This window comes from Capsicum annuum, chromosome 8 (assembly GCF_002878395.1).
Source record: "Capsicum annuum cultivar UCD-10X-F1 chromosome 8, UCD10Xv1.1, whole genome shotgun sequence".
Classification (NCBI taxonomy): Eukaryota; Viridiplantae; Streptophyta; class Magnoliopsida; order Solanales; family Solanaceae; genus Capsicum; species Capsicum annuum.
The window spans coordinates 36,229,227-36,243,464 of NC_061118.1; the positions used below are offsets into that span (position 1 = coordinate 36,229,227).

Genomic DNA, 14,238 nt, shown 5'->3' on the forward strand with positions numbered 1-14,238 from the left:
TAAAAAATTTAATAAAATAAGGTGAAATATCACTTATTGAGGAAAAAACCTATACCATCAACCAAACAATCCTAATTTTTGTAAATTTCCAATTGGAAAAACACACACCAATTTATTTTTATTTTTCTTTTTTCTAAAAAAAAAAAAAACTTAAGGGGTAGTTTAGGAAATGTAGAGATGGGATGGAAATAAATGCAAAAGTCGCATGTTACATGTCCTTCCCATTCACTCTCTTTTGCCTTCATGCATACGCTTTAATTGAACTTTTCTTTGCTTTTTTTTCTTCTCTATTAATTACCTTTTGCCGTTTTAAGTAAAATTAATTGAATCCAAATCCCATTTAAACAATACTCAAAAATTCAGATTTATTCTTATAGACTGTCATTTAAATTTTTTCCCTTTGTATATATCTGTTGGTGGTGGTATGCTTGTTACCTACTCCTTTTTATAGCTTCCTTTCACCCCTCTCCAAACACACACAGTGATGGAGAAACACAAAACATGTAAGTTGTGTTCAAGAAAGTTTGCTAATGGTAGAGCTTTAGGTGGACATATGAGATCTCACATGATGAATTTACACACACAGGAAAAACAGATAAGCCATCATCATCATCATCATCAGCAGCAGCAGCAAATCAGTGATAATGAAACTGAGTCAATTTCATTAACTTCATGGTCATCTGAAGGTGAAGAAAAAGGTAAAATCTTGAATTTTGCCGAGGTGGGTGTTGATGACTCGGTTGTTGTTCTTCCAGATAAAGAGAGCGAGACCGAGTCATCGAGAAACCCAACTCGGTTCAAAAGATCCAAGAGGGTAAGGAAGTCAAGGAAATCAAATTTGTTGAGGAAGGTTACAGACTACTCAGAGACTGAGCAGCCTGTTAGTTCAATCTCTGAGACTTCACCAGAAGAAGATGTCGCACATTGCTTGATGATGTTATCTCGAGATAAATGGATTGTTCAGAAAGAACAAGTTGGTGATTTCTACTCCGATGACGACGACGACGAAGAAGAAGAAGACGAAGAGTTTAAAGAGGCAAACAATTCAGATGATTTTGCAGTACAAGTTAAAGTAGTTGCTAAGACTAGGGGGAGAGGTAAGTATATATGTGAAACATGTAACAAAGTTTTCAGGTCTTATCAAGCATTAGGTGGACACAGAGCGAGTCACAAGAAGATTAAAGTGTTCAATTCTAGTAACAACAACAATGAAGTGGTGGAAAATGTAGTATCAGTTGAAGAGAAAATACATGAATGTCCTGTTTGTTACAGAGTTTTCTCATCAGGACAAGCTTTAGGTGGACACAAAAGATCACATGGTATTGGTGCTGGTGCTGGTGCTATTGTTTCGTCTGCAAAATTAGAATTATCAAGAACTGATGGAACGAGTTTAATAGATCTTAATCTTCCTCCTCCAATGGAAGATGATGATGAAATTATTAGCCAAGTTGAAGTTTCTGCAGTTTCTGATGCTGAATTTATTAACAACATCAAGAATTAGAGGTGAAATTTTAGTCTTAATTTTTAGAAGCTGTTAGGAAAGGGATCAGAGGATTATGGATCTAAGTAAAAAATTTCTTTGGTGAAGTTGGGTTAATTTTGCATTAGCTTTTACTCATCCAATAGTTGAGTTTTGACTGTTATTCATATTTACTGTTGAGGAGTGTTATGTTAATGTTAAATGTAACAGCTAATTTTACAACATTTTTACTTCAGCACAATCAAGACTTCTTCATTTTAGTTAATGAATTCAGTTCATGTTCATGTTTTTTTCAGCTTACCAACAATATAGACTTTAAAAAATACTAAAAAACAGCAGCCACTGTAGTTAATGGTGTCTGTTTGAATTGCTGCTAATGGCCTAAATAGTGTTCCACCTGTTGAATTCATGACAACTCTCCTTTTTCCTACTTTTTATATTTCTTTTTTTAATCCCACGAGGAGGATCGATAGTATTGTCACTTACCCATCATCATGACACGAATTCTCAGTTAACGGTGGAGGTGTTCAACTATTTGAGCAAATCTAACTAATGTTTTTCTCCCCTTTTTATATATTTTTTAGCCCCCATCCCCGAAGAGAATAAATAGTGTTCCCATCAATTATCCTTCGGTATGACTCGAACTCTTAACCTATCGGTTGGTGACGGAGGTGTTCAAACTATTTGAGCAAGTCTCACTTGTGAGACAAACCCTTTTTTTCTAATTGCATTTTTCTTTAAATTATTTGGAAAATTATACTTTAAATTAAATCCCACCTGTGTATGGGTACTAGGAGGAGAAGAAGCAAATTCTTTCTTTCTTTTTTTTCATTTTTCTCCCAATCCTCTTCTCTGTCTCACTCTTACAAAATACATTTGTTCTTCTTGTGTGTGTCACTGTCTGACTTTCCAATAGTTAGAACCTTACGGATCTGAAATACTTCTTCTGAATACCCAATGGTTCACATTTGACCCAATGGAGCTCTAATTTGTCTCTTTGACTATATTATCCTTAGAAGAATATTTAAAAACTTCTTACAACGAACTACATGTTGTTTTAACTTAATTAGTATAGCAGTTAATTTATCTTATAATATTCGACGTCTTAATTCATTTATTACGGTAAGTAATTTAGTTGTGTAAAACTCTAAATATTGTTTACAGATATTCTGACATGTTGAGAATTTAGGATTCGTAAAGTTTAAAGTCTTCCCCTCAACGTATAGAACTTAAACTCTATTTTGTTGTCTCATTAAATTTTGATTGAACTACCCTATTTCCCTAAGGGGAATATATGTGAAAGAGAGAGTTGGTAAAAACACCATTGTTTTTACTGAAGAATATTGCTGGTTTGGTTTGGCATGACCCAAAGTATCTGGTTCATGCAGGTTCTAGTGAGAGATGGTACAAAGGATATTTTAATTTTTATGTATAGAGAGTTTTGTTATGTCACATTCATGAGAACATAATAAAAATGGACCATGGTGCCTTTTATTTGTTGGACAAAAACCTTTTTAATTTTGTGCTTTCCCCATTTCTTTTTCATAAATAATTATTTCTAGTTTCATATACAGTAATATCTTTTATTAATTATACTTCAATATAAAAATCGGTTGTATGAAGCAAAAGAGTCTCATTAATGGACATTAAGTATAATTTATAAAAAGTAACTTAAGATTTTATGAATGTACTTGTGATTATTTGGAGTACCATTATTAAAATTGTTCCTGCATTATTAAAATCTTTAGAATATTTAATTGTTGGAGTTTGGGTGATGAGGTCATAGTGGTTTGGCGGACAAAACTTAAGCCGCGGTAATTTACTTTAATCCGATAAATATATGACAAGTGTTTTTATATAAGTTATTAATTAATCCTTTTTATTGTACAAGTAAGATTGGGTGGATCGTCATGCTTAAATAGTTTTACGAATTTTGACTTTTTTTTATTAATAATTATAATAAATTACTATAGTTTGGTCTAAATATTTAATGTAAATAAAAGTTTTCATGGTTTAGCCGTCATTTGAGTGTTCTTTATATGACTCAACATGTTGTTTAACTTTTAGTTAATTAAAACATGACTTTTGGTTAATTTATGTGAAAAATATGTTATATTTGATATTTATAAAACTATATTACTGACAGTTGCCAGAACGAATTAACAATACAAATGTAGTTGAGTCATAGAGCGGTTGATAACTATAATAAATTTTTGAGTATTCATAAAACAAAGGGATTAAAAGTGCAATTCAACTAACTAAAAATTTAATATGCTTAGTAGTTGGTCAAATATTTTAAAACTAAAACCAAGTGTAGTAACAATTGAGCTACCAAAAACACTACTAACTTTAATTTTTTATACTTTATAGTAAAAAAAGAAGGGTCATTAGTCTGTTTGTTAAGGTTATAAACTTACGTTTGTTTATTTAACAAAAAGGTGCAAAGTAGGTCTTTTAAATATTTTTTTCTTTTGAAAGTCTACTTGATTCATTATCAAAGCTAAATTAAATTAAATCAACTTAAATATTTTATAAGTTATGTTAATTGAAAACTATACGATAAGTAGTATAAGTTGCAACGTTTTTTGTGTTAACTTAATGAGAAAATATAGTTTAAGAAATACTAGTCAAAATTTAGATAGTTTGATTCACAAAAATAAAAATACGAAACACAACAAACAAGATAGGGTGGAGGGAGTACTCGTTTACATGCAATAATTATATTAAATCCGGTAATTTAGTTATAAGTAAGTGTCGTAAAGTAATTTAAAATACATTATTTAGTTATGCTTAAAATTATTATACGTAAAAACGTATATTTATACTCATTTGCTTGATAATTTTCACATAACTTTTCATATTGCCAACGGCAAGCGAAACCTTTGGTTGGGGAACATTCGAACCTACTTCAATAGAAAAATATACCAGTTATACATGATTAAAATTATTTTTATGTATCTATAATAAATGTTGAACTCCCTTCGACTAGATTTTCTTCAAATATTGAACCTCTTGATTGAAATCATGACTTTGCCTGAACCTCCCAAAAAAAAATCAAAGTAATTCTAATATCCTTTGTTTAAAAAAGAATTACTTACTTACTTTTTTAGTTTGTTCGAAAAAGATAACCCCTTGCCTTTTTTTGGCAACATCTTAATTTCAACTTTCCACATGACATATTTAACAATACAAGGTTAAATAATATTTTGATCAATTTGACATAACTTAATTTAAAACCACAAAATTTAAAAATATTCTTTATTTTCTTAAATTTCAGATCAAATCAAAATAAATTATTTTATTTTACAAAAATAGAGGAGTTTTAATTTGTTCCTTAATTTGAAGTTGTGATGTAAATCACATCGGACAGTCGATGTGTCATGTCGGATTATGTGTAGTGTCTCAAAATCGTGTTTTTTTTTTAAAAAAAAAATGCATTATTTATTCTTCTTCACACACAAGAAAAAATATATATATTGATCTCGTTATGCATCGCATAATTGAATTTGGCCTTTTAAGCAAAATTAAACAATATGAATTAAGGTATAGCCACGTTGATTGAATATTGAATCTTAATGATTTAAGTGCCACGAGTCACTTGAAAAAAGAAAATTAATTTGTTGCATATCATTAGAAGGTGGTTGATTTTCTGGAGATTTAAATTAGATTATTAATTACCATAACTTTTTGAGAGGAAAAAAAAAAACCACCCAACTTGCATAGTTGCATATAATGTACTTTGTGTCTCATTCTTTTTTCTTTTAGTCCATTCTTTTATGTTTCTGGTTGTAAGTAAAAGTCAACTTCCACCACTATAACCTCCATCAGAATCCCACTCTCAATTTTGTTTCTAATCATGTTATAGCACGTAGTAATAAAACAGAACCAAATCATCAACTAGTATGCAGTAAAATGAATCATGTTGATTTCTCATATTCCCACCTAACTATTATTTCAGACTTCTCGAGATAATAACGAATATCAATTTAAAAATCATCTGAGAAATTAACTTATAGTAAAATTGATGCAACACGCATAAATTTTTATAATATGATTATGTTTCTGTCTTCTTGTACCTTTAGATGGATGAATCATGCAAATAAGAAACTTGTCAAAGAAAAAGAACGTTCAATTAATTAGTAAATATATAATGCAATAATAATTAAGTACCTTAATAACAACGTTTTGAGAAAGCAAAAGACTAATATGATAGTAACCCAAAAAAGCTAATTGGTGAATCAAAATGGATTGCTTATTTCTTTTCTCTTGTTGTGTTTCTAGGAATTAAGTGAATTTTTTCCACTAAGAATCAATAGATTCTTGGGTTCACATTGTAAAGTAGATAAGTCATCGTCAAGGACAACTCTTTGTCTCTTTTAATGGATGTTCAACAAATGTTTAAACCTTTGCTTATCTACAAATGGTCATCTAATCAAAGACCCACAACTAACGCGCATTCATAATGTGTACAGACAACTTCTTTTTATAACCGACTAATCGTAGTGTTCGAGCCATTTATACACACTTCAGCTAATTCTACAGGCTACTCTGTACGTAGGCAATGTTTGTATATATTCAAAGATATTGTCTACTACGTAGTATTTTCTTATCTTCATTAATTGAAATTTGAATCCGAGACCTTATGATTCATAGCTCACATCATTAATGATCACTACGCTAGATCCTTATATTTTAAGGGTCATAACATTTGTTTTGTACATTTTTTGGTATTTTATCGATGTAATTTATCAAAACAAATTACATTTTATGCCACCCTTATATTTTACCGGTCATACACATAATTGATTGCGTACATTTTTCCATATTTTATCGATGGAATTTATTGCAATAAATTACGTTGCATGTACTTGTTTTAGATTATTAATTCATTTTACTCAATGTGGAGTTTTCTTTTTCGGTATTTAAAGTAATTTTTCAATTATATATATTTATTGTCAATGTATAGAAGTTAAACTATGCAAAAAATAGAGAAAATGTACTGTTTTCATCCTAAACTCTATACGAAATTGCTGAGATACATTCGAACTTTAGGAGGGTCCTATTACCCCTTGGACTAATTAAAGCCATATTTTTGGCAACCCTAGTGTCTACGTAGTACATACGTGTGCCTACATAGATCTTTAGTGTGTTGATTCACTGATGTGCCACGTAGGTAGGTAGGGGTAATAGAATCATCCTAAAGCTCAAATATGTTTCAACAATTTCGTGTATAATTCAAGACGGAAACAAAGCATTTACTCCAAAAATTATATTAGCTTGATTAATGGTTGAAATTGGTTTGGCCTTGGTAATTATGGCTTGTTATTAGTCGGTGGGTCGGTCTTCTTCTATCTATGAGAGTGAGTGCCCTTTTTCATATTCTTAGATTTTTGGTACATATACTGGTGGGATCCTTTTTTAATTTTGTCAAGGATTTGGAAAAAAGAATTGACCCTAATTTTGCCTAAGTTAATTTTTGAATTTTGGCATAAATATTAAGAAAAAAAAGTAAAGCTATAAATTTATTACGTTTTTTCATTTTTACCCTTTTCAAAAAGCAAAGACATATGATACATCACTCACAATACATATTTAATAAAGGATAAATTTAAAAAAAAATTTCAACATTTATCTTAAATTATGAACCATTTACTTATTTTAAAACACTAAAATTGCAAACGGAGGGAGTAGCATGCAACATCAAAATGTGTGAGTCAACTGTCAACATTGTGATGTTTATTTATTTGGTAACCCTTCCTTGTCTCTTCAAAAGGTTGTAGTACAAAACATCACGAGAGTCATCATGATTTTCTCATTACTTTCACAGAGAGAGCTATATATTTTTATATACTTCAAATTCCAATCTGTGATGGCGGCACTACTTTAAATTATTACTATTCAAATGAAAAGGCACAAAAGATGAAATACTCGTCATGGATCCATACATACAATTTTGACAAAAATTTACTAAAATAATGCTGAATCATTTATATATACTGGACTTTATATTTGTAGTAACTTCCAAACTATATATCACGTAGGCAGCATTTGTCCTTCAACAAAATGTAATAAGCTTCAATTTCTCTTTGTTGACCAGCTCGTCTTATTTGAATCCAAGCTCATATAATAAAGTCTCCTCAGAAACTTAATAGACTCTGCTCTCTGTATAAAATACTATGCGCTTCGTTTAAAAAAGAATTACATACTTTTCTTTCTGGTTCGTTTTAAAAAAAATGACTCATTTCCCTTTTTAGCAACTTTTAAATTTTAACTTTTCACATGACATGTTTAAGACCATAAAATTGAAGGACATTTTGGTACATTTGACATATCTTTAATTTAAGACCAAAAGATTCAAAAGTCTTCTTTACTTTCTTAAACTCCGTGTCAAGTCAAACTAGGTCGTTCGTTTTTATATGTATGTATACTTTTTTTTTTTTTTTTGGTGAAAAAATGTTTGTATACTCGTGGCAATGACAAAATGGTTGGCTACGCTACTGGTTATTGAATAATTCTAAGTTTAGCCTTTTTAATACCCAATTAAGCTTATTCAACCCTTCAGCTGCTTGAAAAGCTTACTTATGATTTCTTTGCTGGTGAATATACATAATTTTTTAAAATTATCAATTGTTTTATGTATTATTATTATTCGTGTGTTAAGTTAACTTTATAATGTTAGTACTTCATATTTGAGGGTAATATACTTCTAAAAATAGTCTACATTAAATCCTTACAATTTAACTAATTGTAAATAAAATGTGTTGAACTATAAATCAAGAGGATCAAAATCATAATTTATTAATAATTGAATGATAAAAAGAAACTATCATCCTTAATTTTATTTTTTCTCTTGTCAGTTGTATGTGATGGATTAGCTCGGCTAATTCCCATTGAATGTAACTTCTATACGCACAAGTGTAACATAATTTTTACATTATCAAGCCACTTAAAAAAGTTTATTTTTATGGAATAATTAGCATTAAGAAAATAATATATACTATCATTTATCATCACACGTTAATTGCACCTGAAAATGTAGAAATAATTTAAATCCATGGTTTTCTGAGGTGACTTTAAAGTCTCTATTTGTGGTGGTAGTGGGCTTCCTACTAAGTTTCCTTGAAGTTTTGTTAGTGTTGTGCTGCACAACAAAATATTCAACACATTAAATCTACATAGATTTTCAGTCTCTCTTAATTTATCAAATATAAAAGAAAGGAAGATTGGAGAGTTTCGCCCAACTCTTATTACTTTTGAGTCACAATATAAGTATTCATGTCACTTTTATTTATGCAGTGTATTCATATATGTCGAATTTTTATTTGTTCACTTTGAAAAATTAAGAGATAGTCTATCATTTTTACCTATTTTATCCTTCTATATTTGTCGTCCCTCTATTCTGATTTACTTGTTACTACTATTTTTCTAATTTCATTTTCATTTTTTACTCTTCATTTTTAACAAATCAAGAAAAGACGAAATTCTTTTTTCATTTTTTACCCTTATCATTAATCACTTATTCCCTAAATCTTTTTAAATCTATTATCACTAAACAGCAATTAAAAAGGGTAATATGATAAAATTACCATACTAATTATTATTTTCTTAATAGATGTATCGTAAATCCAAAGGAGAAAGTATTTCTTGAGAAATGTTTCAAATCATATACTACAAATAAACATGGATGGAGAGTAGTTCTTAGTTACTGACAAGTCTTTTTCTAAGAGACTAGTGTATAAATAGGGCAGCCACAAACTTAAATGTTGTTGACTTCAGTGTAATGGAAAAATGACCTCAACAATTTTTGTAAATGACTAGCTAAATTTAAAGTGATGAGAGATTAACCTAAAATTTAATATTCTTGGATGATCCACTAGTTTGGTGCTTTACCCCCCCAAAAAAAAGGTTTGATTTAGCTTTTTGTGTAACCAACTGATTATCCCAATGAAAGATTTGTTAGGGTTTTTGATCTAATTTTTTAACTATATTTAAATTTTATTTTTTTTTACAAGGAAATTAAAAGTTATCATAGTTACTTTTACTTTTCCTGAAAGAAAAAAATATAATTTTTTTTCATATTAACTTCTCTTTTTGGAGCAAAGGTTTTGAACATCTATAAATAGAAGACTCTTTCTCATATCATAACACATAAGCATCGTTTAGGAGAAGATTTTCTCTCTCATTAGTTTTTATGTTTTTAATATTAGATTTTATATGTAGATGAATGGTCAAATGATATAATAATATTAGATTTTTTAGTATTGTTTTATGTGTCTTTTGAATTGTCACCACAATGATTTGCAACTAATAGCTTCCGCATGACGCTCTCTCGATTTCGAACCCAACAAGATTAATATAAACTCAGTTTGTGTAGGATCATTAAAGTGTGGTGAGAGCACTTCCTATTATGATTTTTATTTTTAGGACATGCAGTTAAATTTTTGGTCAAGAATAAAGAAATTTCATCCCATCCATCCATATCATTTCTGATTCGATTTGACGTTACCATTCATCCCTTAGCAGTCAAAATAGTCTATGCTAACTCGTAATTAAACTAAAATAGATGTCTTAATTTACCAAATGACATAATTAGTTTGCTTAATCAAAGCTGTATATGTGTTTATAACATTTGCAATAAACCGAAAATTTAATATTGCGAGGATGATCCTCTCAAAAGAATTTCTTACACAGTTCAACTTTATGATCTTCGATTACTTCCAACATGTTGTCAAGGGAGGAAAAATCTAGTCCTTTACCTTTTGAATATAAGAAAAGAATCTGCAAAAGATTCTGGTAGGTAGATTTAGAAATTTATTGCAAAAATAAAATAAAATTAAAAGCATTAAAAATAGACCTTACAAGAACTTCAAAATCAATTGGCATTTTTGTGTGTGCCCGTAAGAGAAAAAAACTATAAGGAGGAGAGTAAATGATTGACTTCGAGTTGAAATATTGAAAGATGCTTAGCTTAGCTCCCAAGTACATAATAATTAGAGTTTAAGTTCTGTGTACCATCAGTACACAAAATATTCTACACTTAGTTAACTTGACCTACAATAACAAATCAAGTTTATCTGATAGTGTAGAATGTTTTGTATACTGACAGTGCGCAAAACTTAAATTCTAATAATTAAGCAAGAGCTTAAGTTCTGTGCACCGTCAGTGCACAAAATATTATACATTATCAGTTAACTTGACCTGCAAAATTTGGTAAGCTACAATAACAAGTCAAGTTTACCTAATAGTATAAAATATTTTGTACACTGATGATACACAAAATTTGCATATTTCCACACGCTACACATGCAGTTCTCTTTTGGTTACTATTTCATTCTTTTGTGCTACGTTTGGAATTCATGTAAATGGGACTTCAAGTATTAATCTTTTTCAGATTTTCATGTGCATTTCCTCATCTTTAGACTTTACGCTACAAAAAGACCATGATACCATGACCTCTGTACTAGATTTAAGTTGGGTCATTACGAGTTAAGTCCACCCATGGCCTTCAAGCTCAAAAGTTCGCTAAGGATTTATTATTGGAGGCTTCTCAAATCTCAACGATAAGCTCTGGCACGTTTATATAAAAGGATGTATATCATTTTAAAGAGGCATCTCAAAAATTTCGTAAATTTATGAAATATGCATAACGAGATTCAGACAATCAGGGGCGGATCTATTAAGGCCCATGGGGTGACACGCCACCTGTAAACTTCGACGGAAATTCTCTCTCTATATATAGTTGTATATATATACAGATATAGTTAAAAATTAAGTCAGTAATCCACAATAACAAGACATTGTCTAGTGCCGGTGGCAAAGTGCTACTTTTGTAGCCCCAAGATCGTGTGATTGAACTCGGCTAGCAACATTTGTTTTTAAAATCATTTTTGTTAATAATTTTTCATTAAAACAAGGCAACAGGCAGCAACCGTACTTGATAATTTTCATTAAAACTGGGCAAGACGACCAGTTGACTTTTATAAATGTAATGTTATTTTTGATTTTTTCTTTATTTAATTGTTTAAAAATATATAATCAAATATCTCTCATTAAAATAAAAGAAAAACCCTATTTCCAAATTTCAAATTAAAACATCGACTGAGACTCTCTTGTTCTTGAGGTTTGTTGTTGCTGCCGTTTGCTCTCTCTCTCTGCTTGTTGCTTGCTCTCTTTGTAAGTTATATGAAAATTATTTTGTTTCTCTTTCTTGAGCCTAGAAACCCAAATTTGGAATTATCTATTTATCTTGATAACTTGATTTAGGAGAAAGTGTTCTATTTTTGTGATTGAGATGGAGAATTTTTTCAAGAAGGTTAATTATTCACAATCAAGTTCTAGTAATGTCAATGTCAATCGTTCTTGTCTTATAACTGACCTAGATATGGGTTCACTTAAAGACGATCCGGGAGAAAGAAGACCTGTTTCTGATTATGATCCTCGAATATGAAATGAAGTGAGGAAATATTAAATTGATAAAGGGTCTTGTCAAGCTGTCTTGAAACCATATCATTCAAGTGGAATAGGAGGTAGAATGCGTCAATTTGCTTCAAGTTGGTTTAAAGGTTCACATTCGACTTAGTATGAGTATAGTGTGGAGAAAGATGCTGCATATTGTCTTTGTTGTTAGTTGTTCAAAAATGAATTTATTCATAAAACTACGGGTGATTTTTATGCATCAAAGGGTTTTAGGGGTTGAAATAAAGCTCTTGAAAGATTTCGTTACATGTCGGTAAAGTTAATAGTGTTCACCACAAATGTTACAATAAGATGTCAGATATGTCAAATCATCATCAATCAATTCAAGTTGTTCTTGACAAACATTCTCAAAAGGCAAAAAGTGAATACCAAATTCATTTGGAAGCTTCAATTAATGTGGCAAGACTTCTTTTGTATCATGGATTGCCTTTTCGAGGTCATGACTAAAGTGAATTTTCAACTAATCAAGGCTACTTTTTAGGATTTTTGCAGTGGCATGGAGACAAACATTCGGATGTGGGAAAAGTCATATTAGAAAAAACTCAACAAAATGATACTTTGACTTGTCCTATGATTCAAAAGGATATTGTCAATGCTTGTGAGAAAGAAACAATAAAAGTTATAATTGAAGACTTGAATGGAGATTACTTTGGGATATTATTTGATGAATCCAAAGACATCTCACACAAAGAACAAATGGCTCTTGTTTTGAGGTATGTTGATAAGAATGGTGAAGTTGTAGAACGATTTATCGGTCTTGTCCATGTTAGTGATACATCGGCATGCTCATTGAAGAAAGAAATTTATTCTTTGCTTTCCGATCACTCATTAAGTCCATCCAAAATACGTGGACAAGGTTATGATGGAGCTAGTAATATGAAAGGAGAGATAAATGGTCTCAAAACTTTAATTATGAAAGATAGTCCTTCGACGTATTAAATTCATTGTTTTGCACATCAATTACAACTAACACTTGTTGCTATTGCTAAAAAACATTTGGAAGTTGAAGACTTTTTTGATCATGTTACTAATGTGTTGAATGTTGTTGGAGGATCTTTTAAGTGTAGAGATTTACTTCGTCATCACCAAGCCGAAAATTTGAAGCAATTACTTGAGTCCGGTGATGCTCATACCGGACAAGGATTACATCAAGAATGTGGTCTTCAAAGACCGGGTGATACTCGTTGGGGATCACATTTCAAAATATTGGATAACTTTCTTGTTATTTTCTCATCTATTGTTCATGTGCTGGAAGTGATTGAAATTGAAGGTTCTACTTCAAGTGATAGAAATCAAGCGGAATATCTTTTGACAAAGGTCAAAACATTCAAATTTGTTTTTATGCTTCACTTGATGTTGAAAGTGCTGGCCATGTCAAATGAGTTGAGCAAGATTTTACAAAAAAAAAAAATCAAGATATTGGTAATGCCGTGAAGTTTCTTAACATCTCAAAGAAAAGATTGCAAGATATGAGAGAGAATGAGTGGGAATCTTTGATGAATGATGTTTCTTCATTTTGTGATTCACATGATATTTTGATTTCCAAATTAGATGAGTCTTATTTTCCTGGAAAGTCAAAGCGTAAGTGTTTAGATATTTGTTATTCGCACCACTTGCATGTTGAAATCTTTTGTGCGGTCATTGATGTGCAACTTTAAGAGCTTAATGAGCATTTTGATGTAATGAGTAGTGATTTGCTTCTTGGGATGGGTAGATTGAATCCTGTCAATTCTTTCTCCTTCTTGGGATTGGTAGATTGAATCCTGTCAATTCATTCTCTAACTTTGACAAAGGTAGAATCATGACTTTAGCAAAGTATTATCCAAGTGAGTTTGATGATGGAAAGCTTCGAGATTTGAGTTACCAACTTGATACCTTCATAATTCATATGCGAGGTGGTAATTCCAAATTCTCCAACTTGCAAAGAATTCGTGATTTGGCAAAGGCATTAGTTGAGGCAAATCTTGTAGAGACTAATTCACTTGTTTATTTACTTGTGAAGTTGACTTTGATTTTACCCGTCGCTACGGAAACTGTTGAGAGAGCATTCTCTTCCATGAAGCACGTAAAAAACGAAGTGTGAAATAGTATTGGTGATCAATATTTAAATGATTGTTTAGTATGTTACATAGAGCGTGATTTATTTGCAAATGTAAGTAATGATATCATCGTTGATCGTTTTCAGAATATGAAAACTCGTCGTGGACAATTGTAATGAATTATGATATTAGTAATATTATTAAAAGTTTAAGTTTGGTCATTTTATTATTGATTGATTTGTC

At 30.5% G+C, this 14,238-nt stretch overlaps 2 protein-coding genes across 2 annotated transcripts; both read left to right on the plus strand.

The window, feature by feature from the left end:
* The first annotated feature begins 230 nt into the window (after nucleotides 1–230).
* Nucleotides 231–1,775, plus strand: LOC107845526 (zinc finger protein ZAT9). Its single transcript, XM_016689895.2, has one exon. The coding sequence runs from the start codon at nucleotides 485–487 to the stop codon at nucleotides 1,499–1,501; it is 1,017 nt and encodes a 338-aa protein (XP_016545381.2). The 5' UTR covers nucleotides 231–484; the 3' UTR covers nucleotides 1,502–1,775.
* Nucleotides 1,776–12,652: 10,877 nt separating this feature from the next.
* Nucleotides 12,653–14,171, plus strand: LOC107860780. Its single transcript, XM_016706256.2, has 4 exons — nucleotides 12,653–12,851; nucleotides 12,960–13,273; nucleotides 13,671–14,021; nucleotides 14,142–14,171. The coding sequence occupies exons 1-4, from the start codon at nucleotides 12,653–12,655 to the stop codon at nucleotides 14,169–14,171; spliced, it is 894 nt and encodes a 297-aa protein (XP_016561742.2).
* The last annotated feature ends 67 nt before the right edge of the window (nucleotides 14,172–14,238 follow it).